The 21043-nt window shown below is 35.3% G+C and overlaps 2 protein-coding genes across 4 annotated transcripts in view; one reads left to right on the top strand and one right to left on the bottom strand.

Annotated features, from left to right (window-relative positions):
• LOC127862128 (DNA repair endonuclease XPF-like) overlaps window positions 1-821 on the top strand; it is a 36924-nt gene extending 36103 nt beyond the window's left edge. For all 3 annotated transcript variants that reach the window (XM_052401116.1, XM_052401117.1, XM_052401119.1), the window contains one exon: window positions 232-821. In XM_052401116.1, the coding sequence (XP_052257076.1) occupies window positions 232-477 (246 nt within the window). In that variant the 3' untranslated portion in view covers window positions 478-821. The remainder of the gene's footprint in view (window positions 1-231) is intronic.
• A 1661-nt stretch (window positions 822-2482) lies between these two features.
• LOC127862127 (DEP domain-containing mTOR-interacting protein-like) lies at window positions 2483-9551 on the bottom strand. The gene is made up of 9 exons (XM_052401115.1): window positions 9186-9551; window positions 8184-8362; window positions 7611-7731; window positions 7206-7384; window positions 5510-5698; window positions 4913-5089; window positions 4482-4552; window positions 3825-3929; window positions 2483-3343 (listed from the first exon to the last, which is right to left on the bottom strand). The coding sequence occupies exons 1-9, from the start codon at window positions 9347-9349 to the stop codon at window positions 3206-3208; spliced, it is 1323 nt and encodes a 440-aa protein (XP_052257075.1). The 5' UTR covers window positions 9350-9551; the 3' UTR covers window positions 2483-3205.
• Between the last annotated feature and the right edge of the window lie 11492 nt (window positions 9552-21043).

Here is a 21043-nt window from a genome sequence, read left to right as displayed (position 1 = left end):
AAAAGGATTGAAAAGCTGTTTCAGACAGTATGTTACTTGTAACGCATCATATCCATTACACATCTCTATGTCTGTAACAGTAAAAACGTTTATGACAGAAAAGCATTTATAGTGTTTTTTTATATTGGACACCTTTCTGTACATACAGAAACATTTGATATTCCTACCATTTGTGTTGTATGTTTATTGAAGATAAATTATTCATACCTACTGGTACTTCCATTATTTTAGGACATGTTAATACGAATGCCAGGAGTTAACTTTAAGAACTACAAGAATATAATGAATAGAGTGAGAGACATTGCGGAGTTGTGTACCTTGTCAATGGAGGAACTTCAAGGAATTATGGGTACTACCCAGAATGCAAAGCTACTCTGGGACTTCCTGCACACAGAACAAAATGCAGAGCAGACGACAAGTGCTAGTAAACCTGAACAAAAAGCCGGCAAAAGATGGAGCAAATCCTATAAAAGATGATAGGCACGCTATAGTTTAGTGGATCTTATAATATTTTTGCATCTTAATCGGTCTAGAGCTACACTGTTTTGTTTTCACTTTAGCGACTTCTCTCCATTCCAAAACAGAATTTTAGAGACTTTTACAAAAAGACATTACAAACATACCTCAATGATTTCTTTGACACAATAACAGTCCAAATATAAACTATTGTGTAGCTGTTGGTACACATGTACATGAATTGAATCTGATAAGTAAAGTAACAGATTTGATTGTGCTCCTGCATTAATAATATTCTATTCTTTTTTATCGGATTATAAAATTATCCCACGATGTAGTTGGAAGAATCAAAAAATGCACTCGTCTGTTCGTCTGTCTGAACGTACATCTGTAGGCCACGAAACTTCTATTTTCAACCCCTCTTAAACTCCTGAGTTGATTACGATTTCATAGTTCACCTTCACAGATTTATTACCTTCGTATGCCTACAGGCTTGGTATTTTGTATATAACATCTAAAGAAGAAGAATTCTTAATTTTTTCAAATCTTGACTCTGTGGTCCAAACAGCCCCGCCATGCTTGTGACTTGATTTACCTATATGGAATGAAAACGTTTATTAATGCTTCAAAGATAACTGTATTTGAATTCATGTGAGGGATTCAGAGCCATCAAGGCCACTTGCATGTTTTGTTATCTGTTTCATGTTGTTTTCATACACAATACATGATAATCAATGAAAATACACAATAGATTATGTTTTTTGCTGTTAACTTATTGTACAGTTTTAAATTGCGCAGTTTCATCCTGAATTGTATTATGTATTATATCTACATGAATACATATGTGTGTATTTGTGATGTTGTAAGCGAAGTACAAAGACAATGAAGTTTGTATATACATTTTAAGTTATTTTCATCCTAAATGATGATATCAATGCATATAAAATTGTGTTTGCTTCATGGGCGGCGGGGTTCCCGTTCCGGTCCCCTTTGTGGCGTGTTTTTACCACCCATTATGCCTTTCTGGAAAGAATCTGTTCTATTTTTATCTTTTTTATGGCATTTTATAATAAATGCCCGTTTTCAATCAACAATATTGTGTTTGTTCTTTCCTTCAAGTCATACGAGTCCGTCCGGTCTATGACCTTTTCATTACCACCGAGGACAATACATAAATAATATTTTATGCACACATAAAAGATTTTATGTCATTGTACGATTTCTCAATTGTTGAACATTATATTGGTTCAAGCCTTATATTTAATTACTTGTGTATAACCTCAGTGTGGGGTCACATGGGCTCTTTTGACCAATCAAATTCAGTGTTGGCCATTGTGGCCCTTTGTATCCTTTTAGACTAACGAGGAATCCAATATGGTCGAAATTAACAACCCACCTCCACCCCTTCTCCGCCATAAGGTTTTGACTCCCGTACTATGTATGTTTTTACCTGTGTGTAAAACACATTTGTTTCTTATTTTACTGTTATACGCATCAAATATTTTTCTTTTATACTTATTTTGGGCGTGTTTTTCCCGCCGTCATCACATTCAAATTCATGTTTTTGTATGTGTATATACGCGTGGCGTGTTTTTACCACCCATTATGCCTTTCTGGAAAGAATCTGTTCTATTTTTATCTTTTTTATGGCATTTTATAATAAATGCCCGTTTTCAATCAACAATATTGTGTTTGTTCTTTCCTTCAAGTCATACGAGTCCGTCCGGTCTATGACCTTTTCATTACCACCGAGGACAATACATAAAAAATTGTGTTAACAGTGAGTCAGCGTGTTCTCAAATATGGACAATATGTACAGAACACAATACATGTTATTATTTATATTCGAAGATAACAACTTAATTTCAATAACAAGGAAGAGGAAGACTGGGCATAGGCTACATACCAGGCTACATACCGGTGATTAAAATGAAAACTTAAATAGTAAAACAGACTGATACCAATGCATATAAAATTATGTTAACTGTGAGTCAGCGTGTTCTCAAATATGGAGTACACAACACAATACATGTTATTATTTATATTCGAAGATAAATACTTAATTACAACAACAAGGAATAGGAAGACTTGGCATAGGCTACATACCAGGCTACATACCAGTGATTAAAATGAAAATAGTAAAACATAGATAACTGTCCCACAAAAATTATCTTAAAATATTGTAAACAGTAAGTACAATATGAAAAATTGATAAAACAATTGCATCATTGTGCATTCGATAGGCTTAGCATATCGAATATGTCCATATTTGTAGAATATATCAAATTAGTTGCATATTAGTGTACAATCATAGTAAAAAAAAGCGTTTAAATACATATTAATTGTTTACACTTCATTTTCAAAGTGTGTGTGTGCAATTGGGTTATGATGCAATTCGTGACGTTTTAATGTGTTCTCGCCAATCTGACGTCAGAAAATTTCGTCACTTTCTACATTTACACTGGTAAACGTTTCTCTAACGTCAAATTATTTTATCGCATGCGTCATTAAGAACGGCGCGACGTTTTAAGGTATATTCCCTCTCTTGAAGTCATACGATTAGGATCGTCAATGTTTCATGAGGAACAATGTTTAGTATTTCCGGTGTATTCACTCTTCTTACTTTTAAGGGTTATGTCACATTTCGGTTCCATGACGAACACCGTGTCGTGTTACGTTGAATTCCCCCTTCTGATGTCCTAAGATTTGGCCGCGTGTGTGTTATAACGGTGCATTAATTCTGTTCACGTCATAATATTGAGTCACGTTTGTGCGTCAAGACGACCAGTGTGACGTGACTGTCGCTCTGCAATATCTTGCTGCCCACCTCCTTGTGGTCATTGGTCAGCACGTACTGACCATTTACTGAGTAAATGTACTGACGGACCTACAGTTAGTAACAGAAATAATTTTAACGGTAAATTGTATAAAAGCAACACCACTATCAACAAATTATTTCTGGATTTTCATCTGGAACTAAATTATTAACGATTACGATACACATTTTAAATTGTTGAGCATTATGTGAACGTGTCGCGTTTCACCGCTTATTTAGAATTAGGTAATTAGTTTAAACCTATTTATTTTAGCTCGATTGCATAGAAAGTAATTTCTGCTTATTTGAAATGCTCTCGAGTCCGTTTCCTGGGCCTAGAACCAGTACTTGGTGTCTATATGGGAGATCGAAAGAATTATGTAATTTACTGCATTGAAATAATACAAATTTCGTGCTTCTTTGAAGCAGAACCAACTACAAACAAGTCAAAAAAGTAATGGAAACTGTCCACAATTTTGGCTAAACAAATGATAAAGCCATTGTAACAATGTATCGTGATCGACAAGCACGACCAGTTGCCAAGGTTACGCACCTTGAGGCCCGCTGCAGCGGCGGGTCCCTGTGGGTCAACCGCCTGCACGTAGGTGGGGCTACAGCCGCGAATAACGAACCCGTACCCCACGGGGTCACTGCGGACCTTAGAAGTTGGAAATATGTTACGATATTGAATCCATACGGTTACCAATAAGAATAATACAAATTTAACCCATTAATGCCTAGTGGACTTTCCCATCCTTCTAAATTGGATCAATTTATTTCCAAAATTAGGGATGTCTAGTATATTAATTTCTATATTTAGAATATTTCTTACAGAGATACCTTTAAGCAAACAGCGCAGACCCTGATGAGACGCCGCATCATGCGGCGTCTCATCTGGGTCTACGCTGTTTGCCAAGGCCTTTTTTCTAGACGCTAGGCATAAATGGGTTAAATCTTTTTTTGTACCTGCAATGCAACAAAAAGACAATCAAATAACGGCGACAGAATACTTTCTATTTGAGAGTGTGTGTCGCCATACCTTACTATAACTAGAATAATAATAAGTTTTAAAGCATTTATTTTATTTAAATGACTGAACAATATATTGTATCGTCCCCGTGTTCTGGTAATAAGGAAAACCCATAGGCCTATAGTATGATGTAATCAGGAAATATTTCGTGTAAAGAGTGACGGTACACAATAGGCTTACCCTGATGGTCTTTTTCACATACGGCGTGTCGGGGGAAAGTAGCTCGTGCACGGTCGCATGACGTAACAGCACTGCGAAGAGATATAACGTCACTTAGTACGTGAACAACGCATGCGCATGACGTCATTGATATGTATCGGCGGATATTGAGTTAATTTTATAGACAATTAGTAAAATGTATCTGGGATACCTGGTCCATTTATGTATCAGTTAACAATTTGATAATTTGACCGTTCTTCAGCGTTGAATGTGAGGTTCATCTGTATAACTTTATATAGATGTACATAATTGTTTAACTACCGGATTTAACGACGCTGTTTGAACTGTCTCTTTCAACTTCGTAAACGTTTGTCAAAACATGCATAACGGGTATTGGATTCTTATTTTTTTAGTAATGCCAAAAAATGTCCACCTCTGGTTTATTGTTTTACCTGAACGAAAGCTGCTCGTATCCGTCGCTGTTTCGCTACTGTCCGTGTCATTTCCGGAATCTCCCGAGTGCGTTCGTGACCTGTCGACATCGAGAATGACGTCACTAGGGATCCCCGCATGACAAGATACAACGGGCTCGAGTTTCCGGCGCTGTTCCGGCGTGTTGCTCGGAGAAGCTGTCCATGAATAATTTGTTAACGTGCAACTTAAGTTAAATGTAATGTAATTTCGAAACGGATATTAAGTATTGATATTGAGTATCTTAAATAATTGTTAATTTTCAACGGACGGACACTGCTCTAGTATAAATATATGCGTTAAAAAACGTTTCGCGTAAACAATTAGTTTAATTGCGTATTTTACAAGACCACAATCACATTTTCGTCAGTAAAACAGATATGCTGTTCTGTTTGCGCGCGACAATGACGTATGCCTAAATGTTACAATACACCACCAAGTCTTTTAAAACATACACTAATATATTTCGAAACTATATTTCATATACGTAGTGTGACCAATTGCGTTTTGGCAATGTAAGCATGCATGTTATATGACCTTTTCAGAACCTGTTTAAAAACAGTAATAGCACTACGTACATGTTGGTGTGAAGAATTTGGACTGGCTCAACCTGACGGAAGACCTCATCCTGTCGCGAGGGACGACCGACCGACACGCGCCCTTGCCGACGTAGTTGAACACATCCGACAGAAGCCGTCGGCCAGCGAAATCTACTGTAAATTGGTAGAGCAGCCGCCTGTCGTCACGGAAGTGAAAGTCGTCTGTTACTGTAATTCAATGAAAATCCGTCTTTTACTAAAATTCAGCAGTCGAATTACTATTTGTACATTAGCCATCCGTGCATATTTTTATGTACATGTAAACCATTCCAGGCTAAAAATGACTGTTGCGCGTTTGTAAGTTGCGTGTCTGCAAGAGTTATAAAATCAAGAGCACCGCATATCGGGTGCCACGCTCGGCAGCGGTTGCAGTTGTGAATAAATGAAAGCTTGTCAGATTTTTTTTTAATTTAGAGGTCACAGTGACCTTGATCTTTGACCTTGTGACCCAAAATTGGGTGTGGCGTGTGGAACTCATCAAGGTGCAGCTACATATGAAGTTTCAAAGTTGTAGATTGAAGCACTTTGATTTGAGAGCCAATGTTCAAAACCGTAACAAAATGTTAGGGTTTTAGCACGACGCGGACGGCGGACGGCGAGCTGGTTATGACCATACCGCGTTTTTTTCCCGAAAACAGCCGAGCTAAAAATTATCTTAAACAGTAACAAGACTTATTTTATTTTACGAGCCTAATTTTAAATTATGCCTCTACCTGTTTAATAAGATAATTTTCTAAACTCTTGCTGACACAAATCCTCCCATCGCGCAACAGCCATTTCTTAAATAATTTATTTAACAGAAGTATTCGCTACGATACTGTACATAAATCATTAATATCTATTATACTTCTTATCCTTTTTACTTCATGAAAAATAATGACGATTACTCCACGATGATATTTTTAAATATGCATATGTAACTAATATAATACTTAAACTGGAGCATTGCCTAATGCCGCCACTGTCCTTAATCCCCCACCTACAATACTGAATTTATTTCGTCTTGATACCGTGAATAAAATAACATTTAATTATTCCTTATTTGTCCGTTCGTCCCCTAAAAGAAATACATGACGCGTGTAATCAAAGCATCATAGTGCGAGCCATAAAACTGGATACTCGTGCTATGTGCGTACATCTTTATTGTCATTCAACGCTTATTATCATTGCATTTCAATAAGAAAAACACAATTAAACTGTGAACTTTTGAGTTAAATGATCTCACGGCAAGTATTTTAGAACCATGAATACACATGTACGTATTTGAAGACATTTCAACGCCGTATAAACACTTACTGATGCTTATTATTGAATGTCCTATAATATTAATAGTAAACTTATAGTGGAATTAATGTTAGACACGTTCGCAGTATTTTAATTACTATAGTTTAAGTCTTAAATATCGCTAATTAATATTGGCATACCACATTGTCGAAATTTTCCAAAATATGTATGCAGATGTTTGTTTAAACTAACTTGATGAGTTTGTTCCGATGGGTTCACTACTTTTAAACACAGGCACTGCAGCAATATCCATCAAAATCTGTTGATGGCGCAAAATAAGAATATATTATTTTAAGATAAGTATACATTTTTTAAAGATAAGTATATATTATTGTAAGATAAGTATATATTATTTTAAGATTAATATGACCAGGACACTATTAAAACCTACCATGCCTTATAACGTCGTTCTCGAGAAGCTTACGACCAAGTGCCAGTCCCTCTTCGCGGCTTCCGGCGGCGCCGTTCTGCATCACGTGATCCACAAACTCCGCCCCCGGGAAGGCGCTCCGGTAAAGCTCTCCGTCCTGCTGGTAGGCGCGCATGATCCCGTGGGTGCGGGTGGACAGCCTGACGGGTCAGAAGGGAGCGCATTTTAATTTACATGCTTTTACATATGTCAAGAGTAGTAACTGCAAGTGGTACGTCGATTTTATTGATGGAAAAAAACTATTTAGTTATCATTACATTTTCAATAAAATGACAAATATAAATATTTTAATTTCGACAAAAATTCCTTTCACTAATTGAATGCCGCTGTTCACTGAAAAGGCACATTAAAAAAAACTCCACTCACCCGTTGTAGAGCGTGAAAGCTGTGTAGAAGAGATCAAGGTTCGGGAACTGTCGGTAAGTGTCGTCGTCACGCCGGAAGCGGTAGTACAGTACATCGTCCTTCACATCGTGGTCGTCGCACACTGAAGCGGAAGTCGAAGTGATTTCTTAACCATATGTATGTTTTTGCAGTGTTTATAGCGTAACAGCCTTACAATCGAATGCACATAACAGTTTTATTCAATATTATTTATACATGTAATGCCTTGCTGTTGTTTATCGATATATTTTCATAAAGGTTTCCGTTATTAAAACATGTATTGTATTTTTACTATTTGCAGCATATGAGTTTAAGGGAGGTTTGCTTTATATATAATAAGGATATACTAATTCTAGTTTCCAATTTACCATCCCATCATTATTCCGAAAGTTTCCATTAAAGCGTGTAAGGATTCCGATGTATTGAGGCGTTAATTTAATGCATACATTTTACGTAGAGTAACTATACGATACATACATTTATGTACATTTTGCGAATTTAATTTATATATAATACCAAAAATATTTTACAACACGCAACATCCAAAGTACGCACCATGGTGGAGGATATTGTGATCTTGCAGGACCTTCAGCGCTTCAAGCGCGCACTGACGAGTTTCGCAGTGTTTGTTCCTCACCAACCAGTCCAGGAGTTCCCGTCCCACCACGCAGTTCCGGTACGTGCGCAGATGGTATTTCCGGTTTTGTATCATGCCGCCATCTTGCAGAGATTCTCTTTAAATACAGATACATATAACTGAATTGTGTCCATACGCTGCGATTATGATTTTGTAATTTTCTAAAGCATCCGCATATTGACAAATAAAACATATTTATATGACCTTTATATCCGCACTGGGAGTCGTATATGGCGCGGAGACTTTGTGAAATACTTTCCTAAGTATATCCCCAATGGGGGTCCGTATTGGTTTCGTTTCTGAGAGCTGATACTATTACAGGAAACACATGGTTTGAGATCAAAATGTGGCATACCGGTATATTCTCTATACTCCCTGAAATGCCCTAATCTGTTCAATATTGACCTAATATACACGGACAGAAATGACATATTCTTTCTATATTCTTTACATTATGGGGGGGGGGAGTAAATGCCCATATGCTTGACTGACTGATATCTATCTATCTACTGCCAAGCGCTCTTTAGAGCATTAAAGGCAGAGGGACATTATCGAGTCTGTTTCCTGGGAAGAACCAGTACTAGGTGTCAATGGAGGAGATAATGAGAACGCTCCCCGAGTGGGGAGCGAACCCACGAACTCCCGATCGCTAGGCGGACACCTCATCAACTACACCACCGCGATCTATATTGATATCGACGTGCTTTTTGAGAGATATTTAAGACCTGAAATGAACAAACACACTTAAATATAGATCTCACTCACATAGTTTACACAAACCTTCACAAAGACATTTGAACGGCTAAGAATGTAGTTCAAATAAAAATAGTTACTGTTAACGATGATAGAAATAACCGATTGGATGGGTAGAGTATAACACACATACGGGCAGTGTCCAAGTGCATGGGTGTGAACCTTACCTTAGTTTCTCGCCTATAAGGAGTATTTCGAGCCGCTCGCACTGCTCGATGTTCCCCGAAAAGCTGCTCATCTCGATCTCTATGATGATATCCGGTCGCGCCGTTAACGCTCGCAGAACTTCCGGTGCGCTTACTTTGTACAATAAACCATCCCAAGATGGCATCCCATATACTTTGACAGGCAGGCAGACGCCACTCGCTTGAAGATAAGTGTGTTAACTTCAGTAACTGTAACTTCCGTATGCGAGTGTTCTTTATGTGAATGAATTTAAATATGTATAACTGTTTATTTGTCCGTTTATTGTAACACCGCCTGATACTGTCCGAACAGTGTCCCCATATTATGAATATGGTACTTGATAACGTTATCCGTATACCATTATCGCATATCAAGCGCAGAGTGAAAGGTTACCGTTACTCATCAATAATAGTAACGGTCCTGTGTACGAGCGTGATGACATGATTGTGACGTGTAAGTAAGGAAGTGGGATGGAAGTACAAACCTTAAGACCTATGCACGCCAACGCATGCACGCGTATGAACGCATGCACAAGCATGTCTTATTTTTGAAAACAAACGACAATTTAAAGAACTATTTCGATTGTTGAATAACTTTTTAATATGAAATAATACAATAAGAACCAATAATATCATATTTTTATAAGTTCAAATAATCAATTATTACTTTTTGAAAGTTTAATGTAGCACCATTTCGAATCCGGGCATGGTGTTGAGTCCCTCATAATAGCCGTGGTATATAATTATAGTTTGGTATGATTATTTATAGACCTCTTGAACTTTTTATTAGATAATGGTCTTACTATTTTTGTCAGGTTCCCCGGTTCACGGCCAGTCATGACGTTTATAAAATGAACTGAACAACATACGGACAAACTATGAGCATATTAATAGAAATTCCCTGAACTTGAACTTCACATTTTATATCAATAATCTTACATGACGTAGATCAATTGTAATTACAGTTCAAACGTTCATCAAAAGTAGATAATTTTTAAAATGCGGGGTTAAATTAAAATACTACAAATGTTATTATAAAACTCTTTAATTTAAATGAAGATAACTGTGTCGATGTGTCAACCTGTTTTCAGAATTGAAAAGCGTTTTTCTGCATTTCATCGGTGTATGAACTGTCGAGAAAATTACGCATAAGCGCCGATCTTCTCTTTTACACGATTTCATAAGTTCTAAAAATTTAAATACAGATGGATTTGTATGGTATTTATCTTTGATGTAAATTTTTGTACGTCCCCCACCACTATAGTGGGGGACTGTTTGTTTGTTTGTTTGTGCAAACTTTAACATTTGCCATAACTTTTGCAATATTGAAGATAGCAGCTTCATATTTGGCATGCATGTGTATCTCCTTGAACTTCACATTTTGAGTGGTGAAAGGTCAAGGTCAAGTTCATCATTCAAGGTCAAAGGTCAAGTTTATGGGGACATAGTGTCCGTTATTGAAACACGTATCGTATTCCTACTATTTGCATTGTATGATGTTAAGGGAAGTTTGCATTTAGGATAGTAACTCTAGTTTCCAATTGACCATTCCACCAGTACCGGTTTTCCGAAAGTTTCCATAAAAATTATCTAGGGCTTTCCATGTATTGAGGCGTTAATATATAGATTTTACGAAGAGTAACTATACGATACATTTATTCATGTACATTTTGCGAATGTAATACCAAAAGCTTTTTCAACACGCAACCTCGACTCGCTGTGCATCCACAGTACGCACCATGGTGGAGGATAATGTTATCCTGAAGGACCTCCGGTTCACGGCCAGTCATGACGTGTATAAAATGTACTGACCGACACACGGACATACTATGTACATTTTGATAGAAATTCCCTAACCTTGAACTACACATAATATAAACCATTTTACATGAAGTAGATCATGTAGTAATTACAGTTCAAACGTTCATCAAAAGTACATCATTTCTAAAGAGTTAAACGTTCAATTATAATACTGACATAATTTGTTTTGAAATTCATTAATTTAAACGCAATATAATTGTGTTTATTTATCAACCTGTATAACCTGTAAATACTAAAAAAACGTAAATGCAAATCTGTATAGAAATATTAGTGAACGTCCTACACAACTCGCGCACGATCGGACGAAATTTGAATTGTAGTTATCATTTTAGCTGCATGTATTAAGATTTTGCCGAAATAAACGTTGGTGTTGGTTTTGATTTGCAAGTGGAAACCGGTGTATCCGAAGAAGAGAGCGAGCTGTCACCAACCAAACTCATATGCGCCAGAAGATGGAATTTTAGTTGGATAGCAGATGTAAGAAGCTCGTTCACATGACAACAATGCGTTGACTGAATAATACTTAAATACAAGCTATGCTACGTCTTATTTAGTCCCACGAAATATGTCGCATTAACAAGATACGTTGTGGTAATTAAGAAAAACACACAACAAAAAAAAACTGGTCGTTATTTCGATGCCGCATGATGCGTCGTCTCATCAGGGTCTGCGCTGTTTGCTTAAAGGAATTTCTGTAAGAAACATTCTATATAAAGAAATAAATATACTACACATCCCTAATTTTGGAAATAAATTGATCCAATTTAGAAGGACGGGAGAGTCCACTAGACATAAATGGGTTAATGGTTGTGGATCTCTAAACAGTACGCAATACACAAATTTATGCACATTAATGGAACAGAATAGAAATTCCCGTGCCAGATTCAGTAAATACAAAAATTAACAAGTCACAACAATGAATGTTAATATATGTTACACTGTGACAAGAACGCAGTTGCCTGTCATGATAACCCTTTGCATGCTGGGAAATTTGCCATCTGCTGAAATGTCGTCTGCTGAATTTATAAAATTCGCATTTTCTTCGATTTTTTTTAAAGAATACTATCAGAATAGCAAACAGTTTGGATCCTAATGAGACGCCACGTGTTGTGGCGTCTCATCTGGATCCAAACGATTTGCAAAGGCCTTCAAAATTCGGCTCCAGCACTGAAAGAGTTAAAGATGAGTTTAATGCTTACCTTCAATACTGAACAAAAATAACAATAACATGCACGTAACAATAGTGCACGAATATCTAATAGGGAGTGATGAGTTATGAATGATTTAGAACCCACCAGAAAAGAAAAAATCTTAGATTTAAAATGGTTGAATACAAATGAGATCGACGCAATGAGGATTGAAATATACAGGCCTAAGTGTATGTAAATACAGATCGTCGAATTAGGCAAAAACGTGAAATGGAAAGAAAGAGGAAGCTGCAAACTACTCACCGTAGAAGTCAAGATGCCAAGATGACATATAAAACTTGCTTAATTGTTGGGGTTCGGAGAAGATACCGATGAAGTTAACTTATTATAAGATTCATTAATAGAGAAAAAAAAACTTGGCCAGTGAACTTGTACCAAAAAAGCAAGAAGATGTGTCGCCATAGTTAAGGCTTTGGACTGTAAAAGTTTCTAAGACAATAACCTTGCAGCTGTTGAAAAAGAAAAACAATAATTATTTAGATCAATCAGCGAAATATTTAAAGCCTAAGGGTCGCATTAAAGTATTGGAGAAATGAAAAGAACGTGAGGAAGAATAATTTTTACCTACTATACAACCAGAGAGGCAGGCATACGCATTAAAAGTGGCAAACTTGAATAGAGAGCGCACCAAGTCCTGGAGAAAAAATATTTGGTCAGATGATATATAGAGGAGCAAGTATTTATATCAATAGTGCTTGTAAAATGGATGTTTACCAAAAAGCGTCAAAATAAATCCAAATATTAACCTTCTAAGTCTTGGTAATTATAACTACAAAATTATAAGATCATTAAGAGATAACTGCATTATCACACTAGAAAGTATCATTGATAAAGTCTATGAAAAGATCATGAAAATAGAAAAAAGGAAATCCACCAAGGCATCTCAAAGTAGCAAAATGCTTACCGGTATATAAAGAGGCATGCGTGTAAGCAAGGAATTTTGCGTCTTACATAGAGCCTTCATGAAGCAAAATGATTTAAAAGAAGATCTCAAGTTTTGTAGCTATGGACATTGAATATGCATTTGAACGAGTTTGGCGAGTATGACTACTAAAATAAGTCTATGAAAGCATTGAAAGCAATATTAAAGACATGCTCTTCGATTTTCTTAGAGAATTTATCAAAGAATGGATGGTTGACTTAATGGTTATATCCCCCCCCCAAAAAAAAAAAAAAATAATAAAATACCTCAAAGGTATGTATCCCACAAAGCTGGGTATTCATCCAAACTTATGTTAAAGCAACACACGGGACGGTATGTTTTCCATTGATAGTCAATGTGCTGAGTGTGTAGATGATTATGGAATGTGTTCTATTAGAGATAAACTTTTAGTTATTGCCGCGAAAACTATACGAGAAAGAATAAGGCATGGTAGGTTTAAGTAATGTCACGGTCATATTACTATACAGTATCTCTGTCATGGACTGACGCAGTATTTCTATCTACGATCACTGATAAGTGTGTCAAAAATTGTTTAGGAGTTCAGAGAAATGCAATTATGAAACCAACAGGATGTGTACAGAAACCAGCACTTAAACATTAGAAGTCTTGACTAATACCCTGCCAATGTGTACTAAAATCAAATTTCGAAAAGCTCAGAAAATAGTACAAATAGCCACAAAAGTTCATCGGCTTACTGATTATAAAAGGAGCGGATTGAAAACAAGAATATATACACGAAAACTTACAATAATATCCATTCTTACCAGTCGGATCACTGAACTCAATGGCAAAATTGATACAGAAACTTTTGAAAGAGAATTAAAATACATACCAAGTTCGTTGTATGGTCTTTAAAGAAACAATAAAGTTCAAAGATTTTTAATCAAGCAAAAATGAAATGCAAACTACAACATAACATAATTATTGACCAACTGTACAGCTACTGATGTGCTGGTATTCTCGGACGGATCAAGTCTGTGCAAACCTGGTCCAATTGTTGGAGCAGAAGCAGCAGTTTACACAAATGGCTACCTTTCGACAACGGTACTACTTCATAGAGGAGTTTTAAGATTTCATGGGACAGTAATACTTTAGTAGGTGAAATAATAGGAATAAAGTTGTCAGTTGAATTCTAACTTAACATTTAATAAATTAAAACAATAGAACGATACATGTATGAAAATATAGTCCGGCTGCAATTCAAACAACTTTTCAATATGAAGTACCGGTACGTTACATTTCGCGCGTTTCTATGTAAATAGACTAATATACTACGTCTTTTATATATATAGTAATAACGAGATTATGTATCGTTTATAGTTGTCACTTAAGTGTATATATCAGGCATTTCCCCAGGCGGTTTAAGCACAGAGGCGCCGCGGTGACTGGACTTTAAAATCAAATTTGCCTTGGCGCTTGACTTTCGGATCATGTCGCCGCAACGCTTGAAAGTTTCACAAGCGCTTTCAAGCACTGGTCCGAATGTTGTCTGAATTCGGCCATCAACAAACAAAAACAAGCACGCCCTAATCATCTGTGTGGGAATAAATGGGTAATATAAGAGGTGTTAACGTTTAACGGGTTGTTTATTGGGGGTATATCGTGATGTTTGTTCCTAATAATGGTCGATATCGATCAATTATACCTGTACAAATGGCGTAATGGCAATAAAAGGTGTGCTCAATTTTTGTTTGTTTTATTTTAAGTGTTAACCACTACCGGTATTTAAGTCTTTTAAAAAATTAAGCAAAAACGGAAGCCCTCGTTTAGTATCCAACGGCCGTCGGATATTCCTAGTAACACACACGGCCCGGGTACTGTCAACTAGGAACCCGGGTAAAGACATTGTGACCCGCATCTAAAAAACGATTCCATGAAATTAGGAAGTTTAAATGCGAGTGTGCTGAAGAAAAGACTTCATATACCCGAATTTGTAGAACTTATAAACACTTATGATATTTTTTGTGTCTGTGAAACGCATGCTGACTTGACAGATATCCTTGATATACCAAATTTCTTCTTTTTGTACAAGCACCGTTCACAAGCATATAAAGGAAAGTCTGGAGGCATTGGGGTTTATATCAGAGACTGTTTGTCCCCTTTTGTAACATTATTCCAGAATTCCACAGATTATGTCCTTTGGTTGAAAAGTGATAAGCAAATCTCTGGTCTGGAACAAGATATAATCATAGGAACTATGTACATACCCCCTGAAAACTCACGCTTCTTTAACACTGACCAATTTAGCATTCTAGAGGATGAAGTAACCACACATTGCAATAATTACAAGTATGTTTTCCTAGCTGGTGATGCGAATAGCAGGGTAGGACACTTAGAGACTACACCTTACCCGAACATCATACTAAGGAACTTTTTGGAATTGACATATAACTGCAAAACGATCTTTACAAACACACTCTTCTAGAAAATCGTTCAATCCCTTTGACCAGAAACTCCATGGACAAACACACCAATTCACATGGCTTCTTACTACTTGACATTTGTAAAAATAATAACAATTTTATATTAAATGGCAGATTGTTTAAGGACAAAACCACCGGCACTTATACATTTAGAGACAAATCAGTAATTGATTATGTGCTAGCAACAGCTGAAAGTTTAAGCTTTATATATAACTTTGAAATTATAGAGACTGACCCACTGTACTCTGATGGACATAATGCTTTATCTTGGGAACTTGACCTTACTGTACCCCATGTGAAAAAATCTGACAAACCAAAAACACCAAATAACCCCTACTTGGCAACCTGACCAATCAGCCCAATTCATAAGCAACATTGACTTGTCACGGCTTGATGAAAAATATTCTAGCCTTAACACCTTACCCCAGTCACAGCAAACCCTAGATTATATAACACATGAATTACAGAGCATTTTTCACAAAGCTGCCACAGATACACTCCCCAATAAAGGAACTTCTTACAAAACCAAATTTCAAAACAATAAATCATGGTTTGGCCCAAAATGTCACCAAGCCAGGGAGAAGTATCATGAGGCTAAAGCAAGATACAATAACTCAAAAAGCCATGATAATAAACTGCAACTCAAAAATGCTAGTAAAAACTATAAAAGAACAATTAACTTCTACATGAAGAGAGAAATACAGTATTCCAGTGTTAAACTAAGGGCGATGAATGAAAAAAGCCCCAAACGATACTGGAAATTCCTTACAATATAAAGAAGTGAAACTCCAGCTGCTGGAGCAGTATTGAATTTTCATTAAAAACAATTAGTTGGTCCTTTATTTAAGGCAAGTGACCGATTGCCCAAACAGTACAAAACAGCACAATACAGCACAATACAAACCAACATAAACACAAAATATGAATAAAGCTGGGGTCACCGCCTTGGAACGGTCAATGCAAAGCATTGGGGGTTTAAACCTGGTTATAGAGCGCTCAACCTCACACTTGGCCCAGCAATATTCATAATACATTTAAGTGTAAATAAAATTTAACGTCATAGCATTGTAACTCAAATTAAACAATAATAAAAGGGAATTAAAACGCATTCAATTTAATTACTATTTAATTACTCAATTGCATTGAAGATACAAGAGTAACAGAATTACAACTTTTTGACGAACGATCAAATAAAACTATTAACAATTGTCAACTACATTCCTTCTTTATAGAAAAGATTTGAGAATGTAGAATCATAGAGTTAATATCTCAGATAATCATCGCGCAAATACAGGAAGAAGCAGCAATAATGGGTGTAAAAATTCCATATTACATAGCTTGGTTGTTTATGTGACTGCTAAACAAATTAAAAATAATTAAATCAAACAAGAAACGCCTATCAGAGAGAAAATATAAATAAAATGGAACATTATAAACCCAATGACCTATGCATGTAGATTACAACTGGGAAAGTCGGTCGTATGACGTCACAAAAATCCATAATGACATAATGACGTGAACAAATTCCAAGGGCAGTACAAAATAAAAATATTCATGGGGCTGTGCTACTAATAAAACAAGTTTACTTGATTTAATATTAAGAAGCAAATGAATACAAATGGTAATACCATTAAAGCGACATTATTGGAATCAAACAGTATATAGGTGTTTTGACAACTGAAGACAGAAATGATTTGATGTACGATTTGAGTCCAAATGTAGTTTACATGCAGATTTGTTCATACGACACAATGACACAATTTTATTCAACAGTGAAAAATGCCTATAATGTAGTCTTCATGCAGATTTGTTCATACGACACAATGACAAAATTTTATTCAACAGTGAAAAATGCCTATAATATCACTAATGATTCCAAATTTTAAGGGAAGAAAGATATAGTGAATCGAAAACCATCAAACACGTGTTTTTAAGAACATAAGCATCGTATCCTTTTGATAAAAACAAGTTAATTAAATTGAAAAGTTTAATATGAACATTTGGTTTAACATATTTTAATTTGCGGACACGCTTCAAAACATCTCCATAAAATGATGGATGGGAGATTCCATTATTTAAATGCCATTTTAAAGAAACATTATATTTTGAAATTAAATCACCATACTTAGAGTAAAATCTAGCAAATTTATTTCTTAGGTTATGATACAAAAAGCCTTGTTTTAGCAATTTTTAGTTAATATTAGATTACGATCATTAAAATCTTTAATACACGAACATGCTCTAGCATAACGTTCCAACTGCGAAATGTAAATACCATAGGAAAGTCCTTTAGGGATGTTGCCATCTAGAAACGGAAAATTCACAATTTCAAAGTTAAAATCGTCCCGTTTGTCGTATAAACTAGTTTTGATCAAATTATTATTAATAGTTAAATGTAAGTCTAAATACGCAGCGTCTGTATTGGATATACACGATCTATTTAAGACTAGTTCTTTTGGGTAGATTTTGTGAATATATTGTTCAAATAATGGATTATCTAAATTAAGTATGTCATCAATGTACCTACTAGTAAGGTTAAAACAATTAATCAAATCTACTTGCTTAGTTTTAGATAATTCTAACATAAATTCGCTTTCATAACAATATAAAAAAAGGTCAGCTATAAGTGGCGCACAATTAGTACCCATAGGAACGCCAATAATTTGTTTAAATATTTTACCATTAAATTCAACAAACAAGTTATCCAAAAGAAAAGTAAGTGCTGCACAAAAGTCAAGACCAGTCCAAATGATGTAATTATCTAATATCTGATTGGTAAAAAAAGCTGTTTTAGTGTTTAAAGCTAGATACAAACATTTCTCTCTAGCAAAAGTTTTTTCAATCAAAGAAACAAGTTTGGATTTTATTAAAGCGTGAGGAAGCGTTGTATATAGTGTCGAAAAATCATAAGTACTTACCTGTGACACCTTATATTTTTTATTTTCAATTTTATCAATAACTTCTAAGGTGTTTTTTATTGACCAAAATAGGTTAATATTACTATTTTCATAAACTTTATTACAAAATTTAGCTATATGATATCTAATAGCACTCAATGCAGATGTAAGATACACTGATAATTGTTTGGTGGTACAAGACACTGAATTAGCGATAAAACGACTTTTATATGGCGTCTTATGTAATTTAGGTATCCAGTAAAGTGATGGCAATTTCTTGTCAGTAATATTGACTATTACATTTAACTTTATGCATTGCGCAATATGGTCGGTAATAATTTCATTAGGTTGCTTATTGTACTCACAATATGATGTAGTTTGTGAAAGTTCTTGTGAAATAGTTTGAACATAAAACACTCGTCATATTATGATAACATTATTAGCAGCCTTATCAGCAGGAACTAAGACGAATTTAGATTTTAAGTCTTCAAGCAATTTACAGAGATTTTGTTTATTAAATTTAGGTGAATGTGGTAGGGCCAAAGGATGTGTATCATAAAAAAATATTTTATTCATGGCCATACTAAATATTTTTGTTTTCCAATCATTGAGTGCAGTAATTTCAGCATTTTCCTTCCTGCACCATTTAGTGCAATAATCATCTAAGGATGTAACGATATTCTTAATGCAGTCATCAAAATCAACAGGAATAGGCAGTCTGTACTTAGGGCCTCTGCGTAGCAAATTTCTAAGGTTTTTATTTTGAATGAAATTAAGGTCCCCAGTAATAATATGTCCAACTGGACCATATATATATTTAGAACTAGTACAGTCACATAATGTAGGACAATTTCTAATTACATTTTTATCTGTGGAAATAGAATTATAATTAAAAACGATACTTCTTACAGGTCTACTATATTTGTAGCAAATAAGTGGTGATTCAGTATTGCGGAAATAAGGGGGAATCAACCGACGTACATTTTTATCATTGAATATTTTAGGAAGGTCAATTAAATCAAGACCTTTGTTTCAAAACTCAATTTTGATACGATTTCTAGTTTTGTTAAGCACATTTTCAATAAAAGGTTTAAGATAGTAGTCAGTGAAAGATTCAATAATACAAGCACATTCATATAGAGGGTCAGATTGAAGTAAAATAAGTTTACATTCCTTATCAATATGCGCCAACGAAGAAACAGAAAGAGAGCAAAGTGCACTTAGTAATTTATGTTTACCCCCATTTTGTAATACTGTGTAGCAATCATTTAAAGAAAGCAGACGTTTAAATTTACGCCTTAAGTTACCATTTTTCCTAATGCCATGTGAACGTTTATTTCTTAGACGTTTACTAAACAGAGAAAATGAATTCATCGATTTATGTTTAGAAATTGTTCCAACATTTAGAATATTATCATTTAATCCAAGTGGGTAAGCTGATTGCAAACGTTTAATCCATTCAAATTCTGACATGCACCTTGCTTTTAATTGGCACTGACTTGAAGTACTATTATTAAAAATAAGTTGCTCCACAGGTTGAATTGAAATATTTGTTACGCTATGACCTGTTTTATTAAAGTGCTGGTAAATGAAGTTATAAAATTTATTGTTATTTTTAATTTTAAAAAAATGTTCCCTAAAACGTGTTTTAAGTGATCTACCCGTCTGCCCAACGTATTGCGCACCACAACAGGGTACATTTCAAGTAATAACATAAACCACATGCATAGAATTTCATGAGACATCGGATTTAATATTAACTGAAAATTTGCGGTTATTAACCGATGAAAGAATAAAAGAGGACATATTTAAAAACTTGCAACATAAACACTTCCTGGAGTTGCACTTATTTATTGTAGGATACCGATTACACGGAGCTAAATTACGCTGCGAACTAGAACCCAGCCGCATTGTACCTCCAATGAAAGATGTTCGAAGTAAACTTAATTTGACTGTAGGTTTAGAAAAAGTAATTGTCTATAATTTAACGGCAAATGAATACTACGTGTAATCGGAATTCTCAATGGTGAGAGAACAACTTTCGGGTTTTTTGTAATCAATCTGTCCATAGGTTATTTATTTGGCGAAACCACCAATCTTATAATCACATTAATACACATTGCCAAGTCAACATACATAAAAGAGTAAGAGGCAGCTTGTCAGATAATGGTCTCTAAAAAGTCAGTATAACCTGCAGAACTCTCAATTGATGAACATACACGTTTACTTTATAAGTACAGAGAATGTATAAGAATCTAAGTATAAGAAAGGTCTTAAACAAGGTTTCTTAAAAAATAATAAAAACACAATACCGCTACCAGCCTCTGAAGGCTGAAAATATAACAACATCGAAGATATGTACAGTCTTAAACCCAAAGCTAAAAAAACAAACTACCCATCTACTGAGTTGTTTTATGAACATTTTAAAGAGATCAATACCATCTCTATTTATGATGATCGTTTCAACTATGAATCTGAAAGCATCCCTGATACAAATGATTTCCTAAATGCAGAAGTAATTGAAGGCGAAATACTCAAATGTATAACA

Source organism: Dreissena polymorpha, chromosome 16 (genome assembly GCF_020536995.1).
Source record: "Dreissena polymorpha isolate Duluth1 chromosome 16, UMN_Dpol_1.0, whole genome shotgun sequence".
Classification (NCBI taxonomy): domain Eukaryota; kingdom Metazoa; phylum Mollusca; class Bivalvia; order Myida; family Dreissenidae; genus Dreissena; species Dreissena polymorpha.
This window is presented reverse-complemented; position numbering and strand designations above follow the sequence as displayed.

Excerpts from the sequence above, each read along its gene's own strand:
- LOC127862127 (XM_052401115.1), bottom strand. The coding sequence starts at position 9,349 with ATGCCATCTTGGGATGGTTTATTGTACAAAGTAAGCGCACCGGAAGTT. Across the intron at positions 7,732-8,183 it reads TCACAATATCCTCCACCATG|TGTGCGACGACCACGATGTG; the intron begins GTGCGTACTTTG and ends CTTCCGCTTCAG. Across the intron at positions 5,699-7,205 it reads GAACGACGTTATAAGGCATG|TAACAGACGACTTTCACTTC; the intron begins GTAGGTTTTAAT and ends ATTGAATTACAG.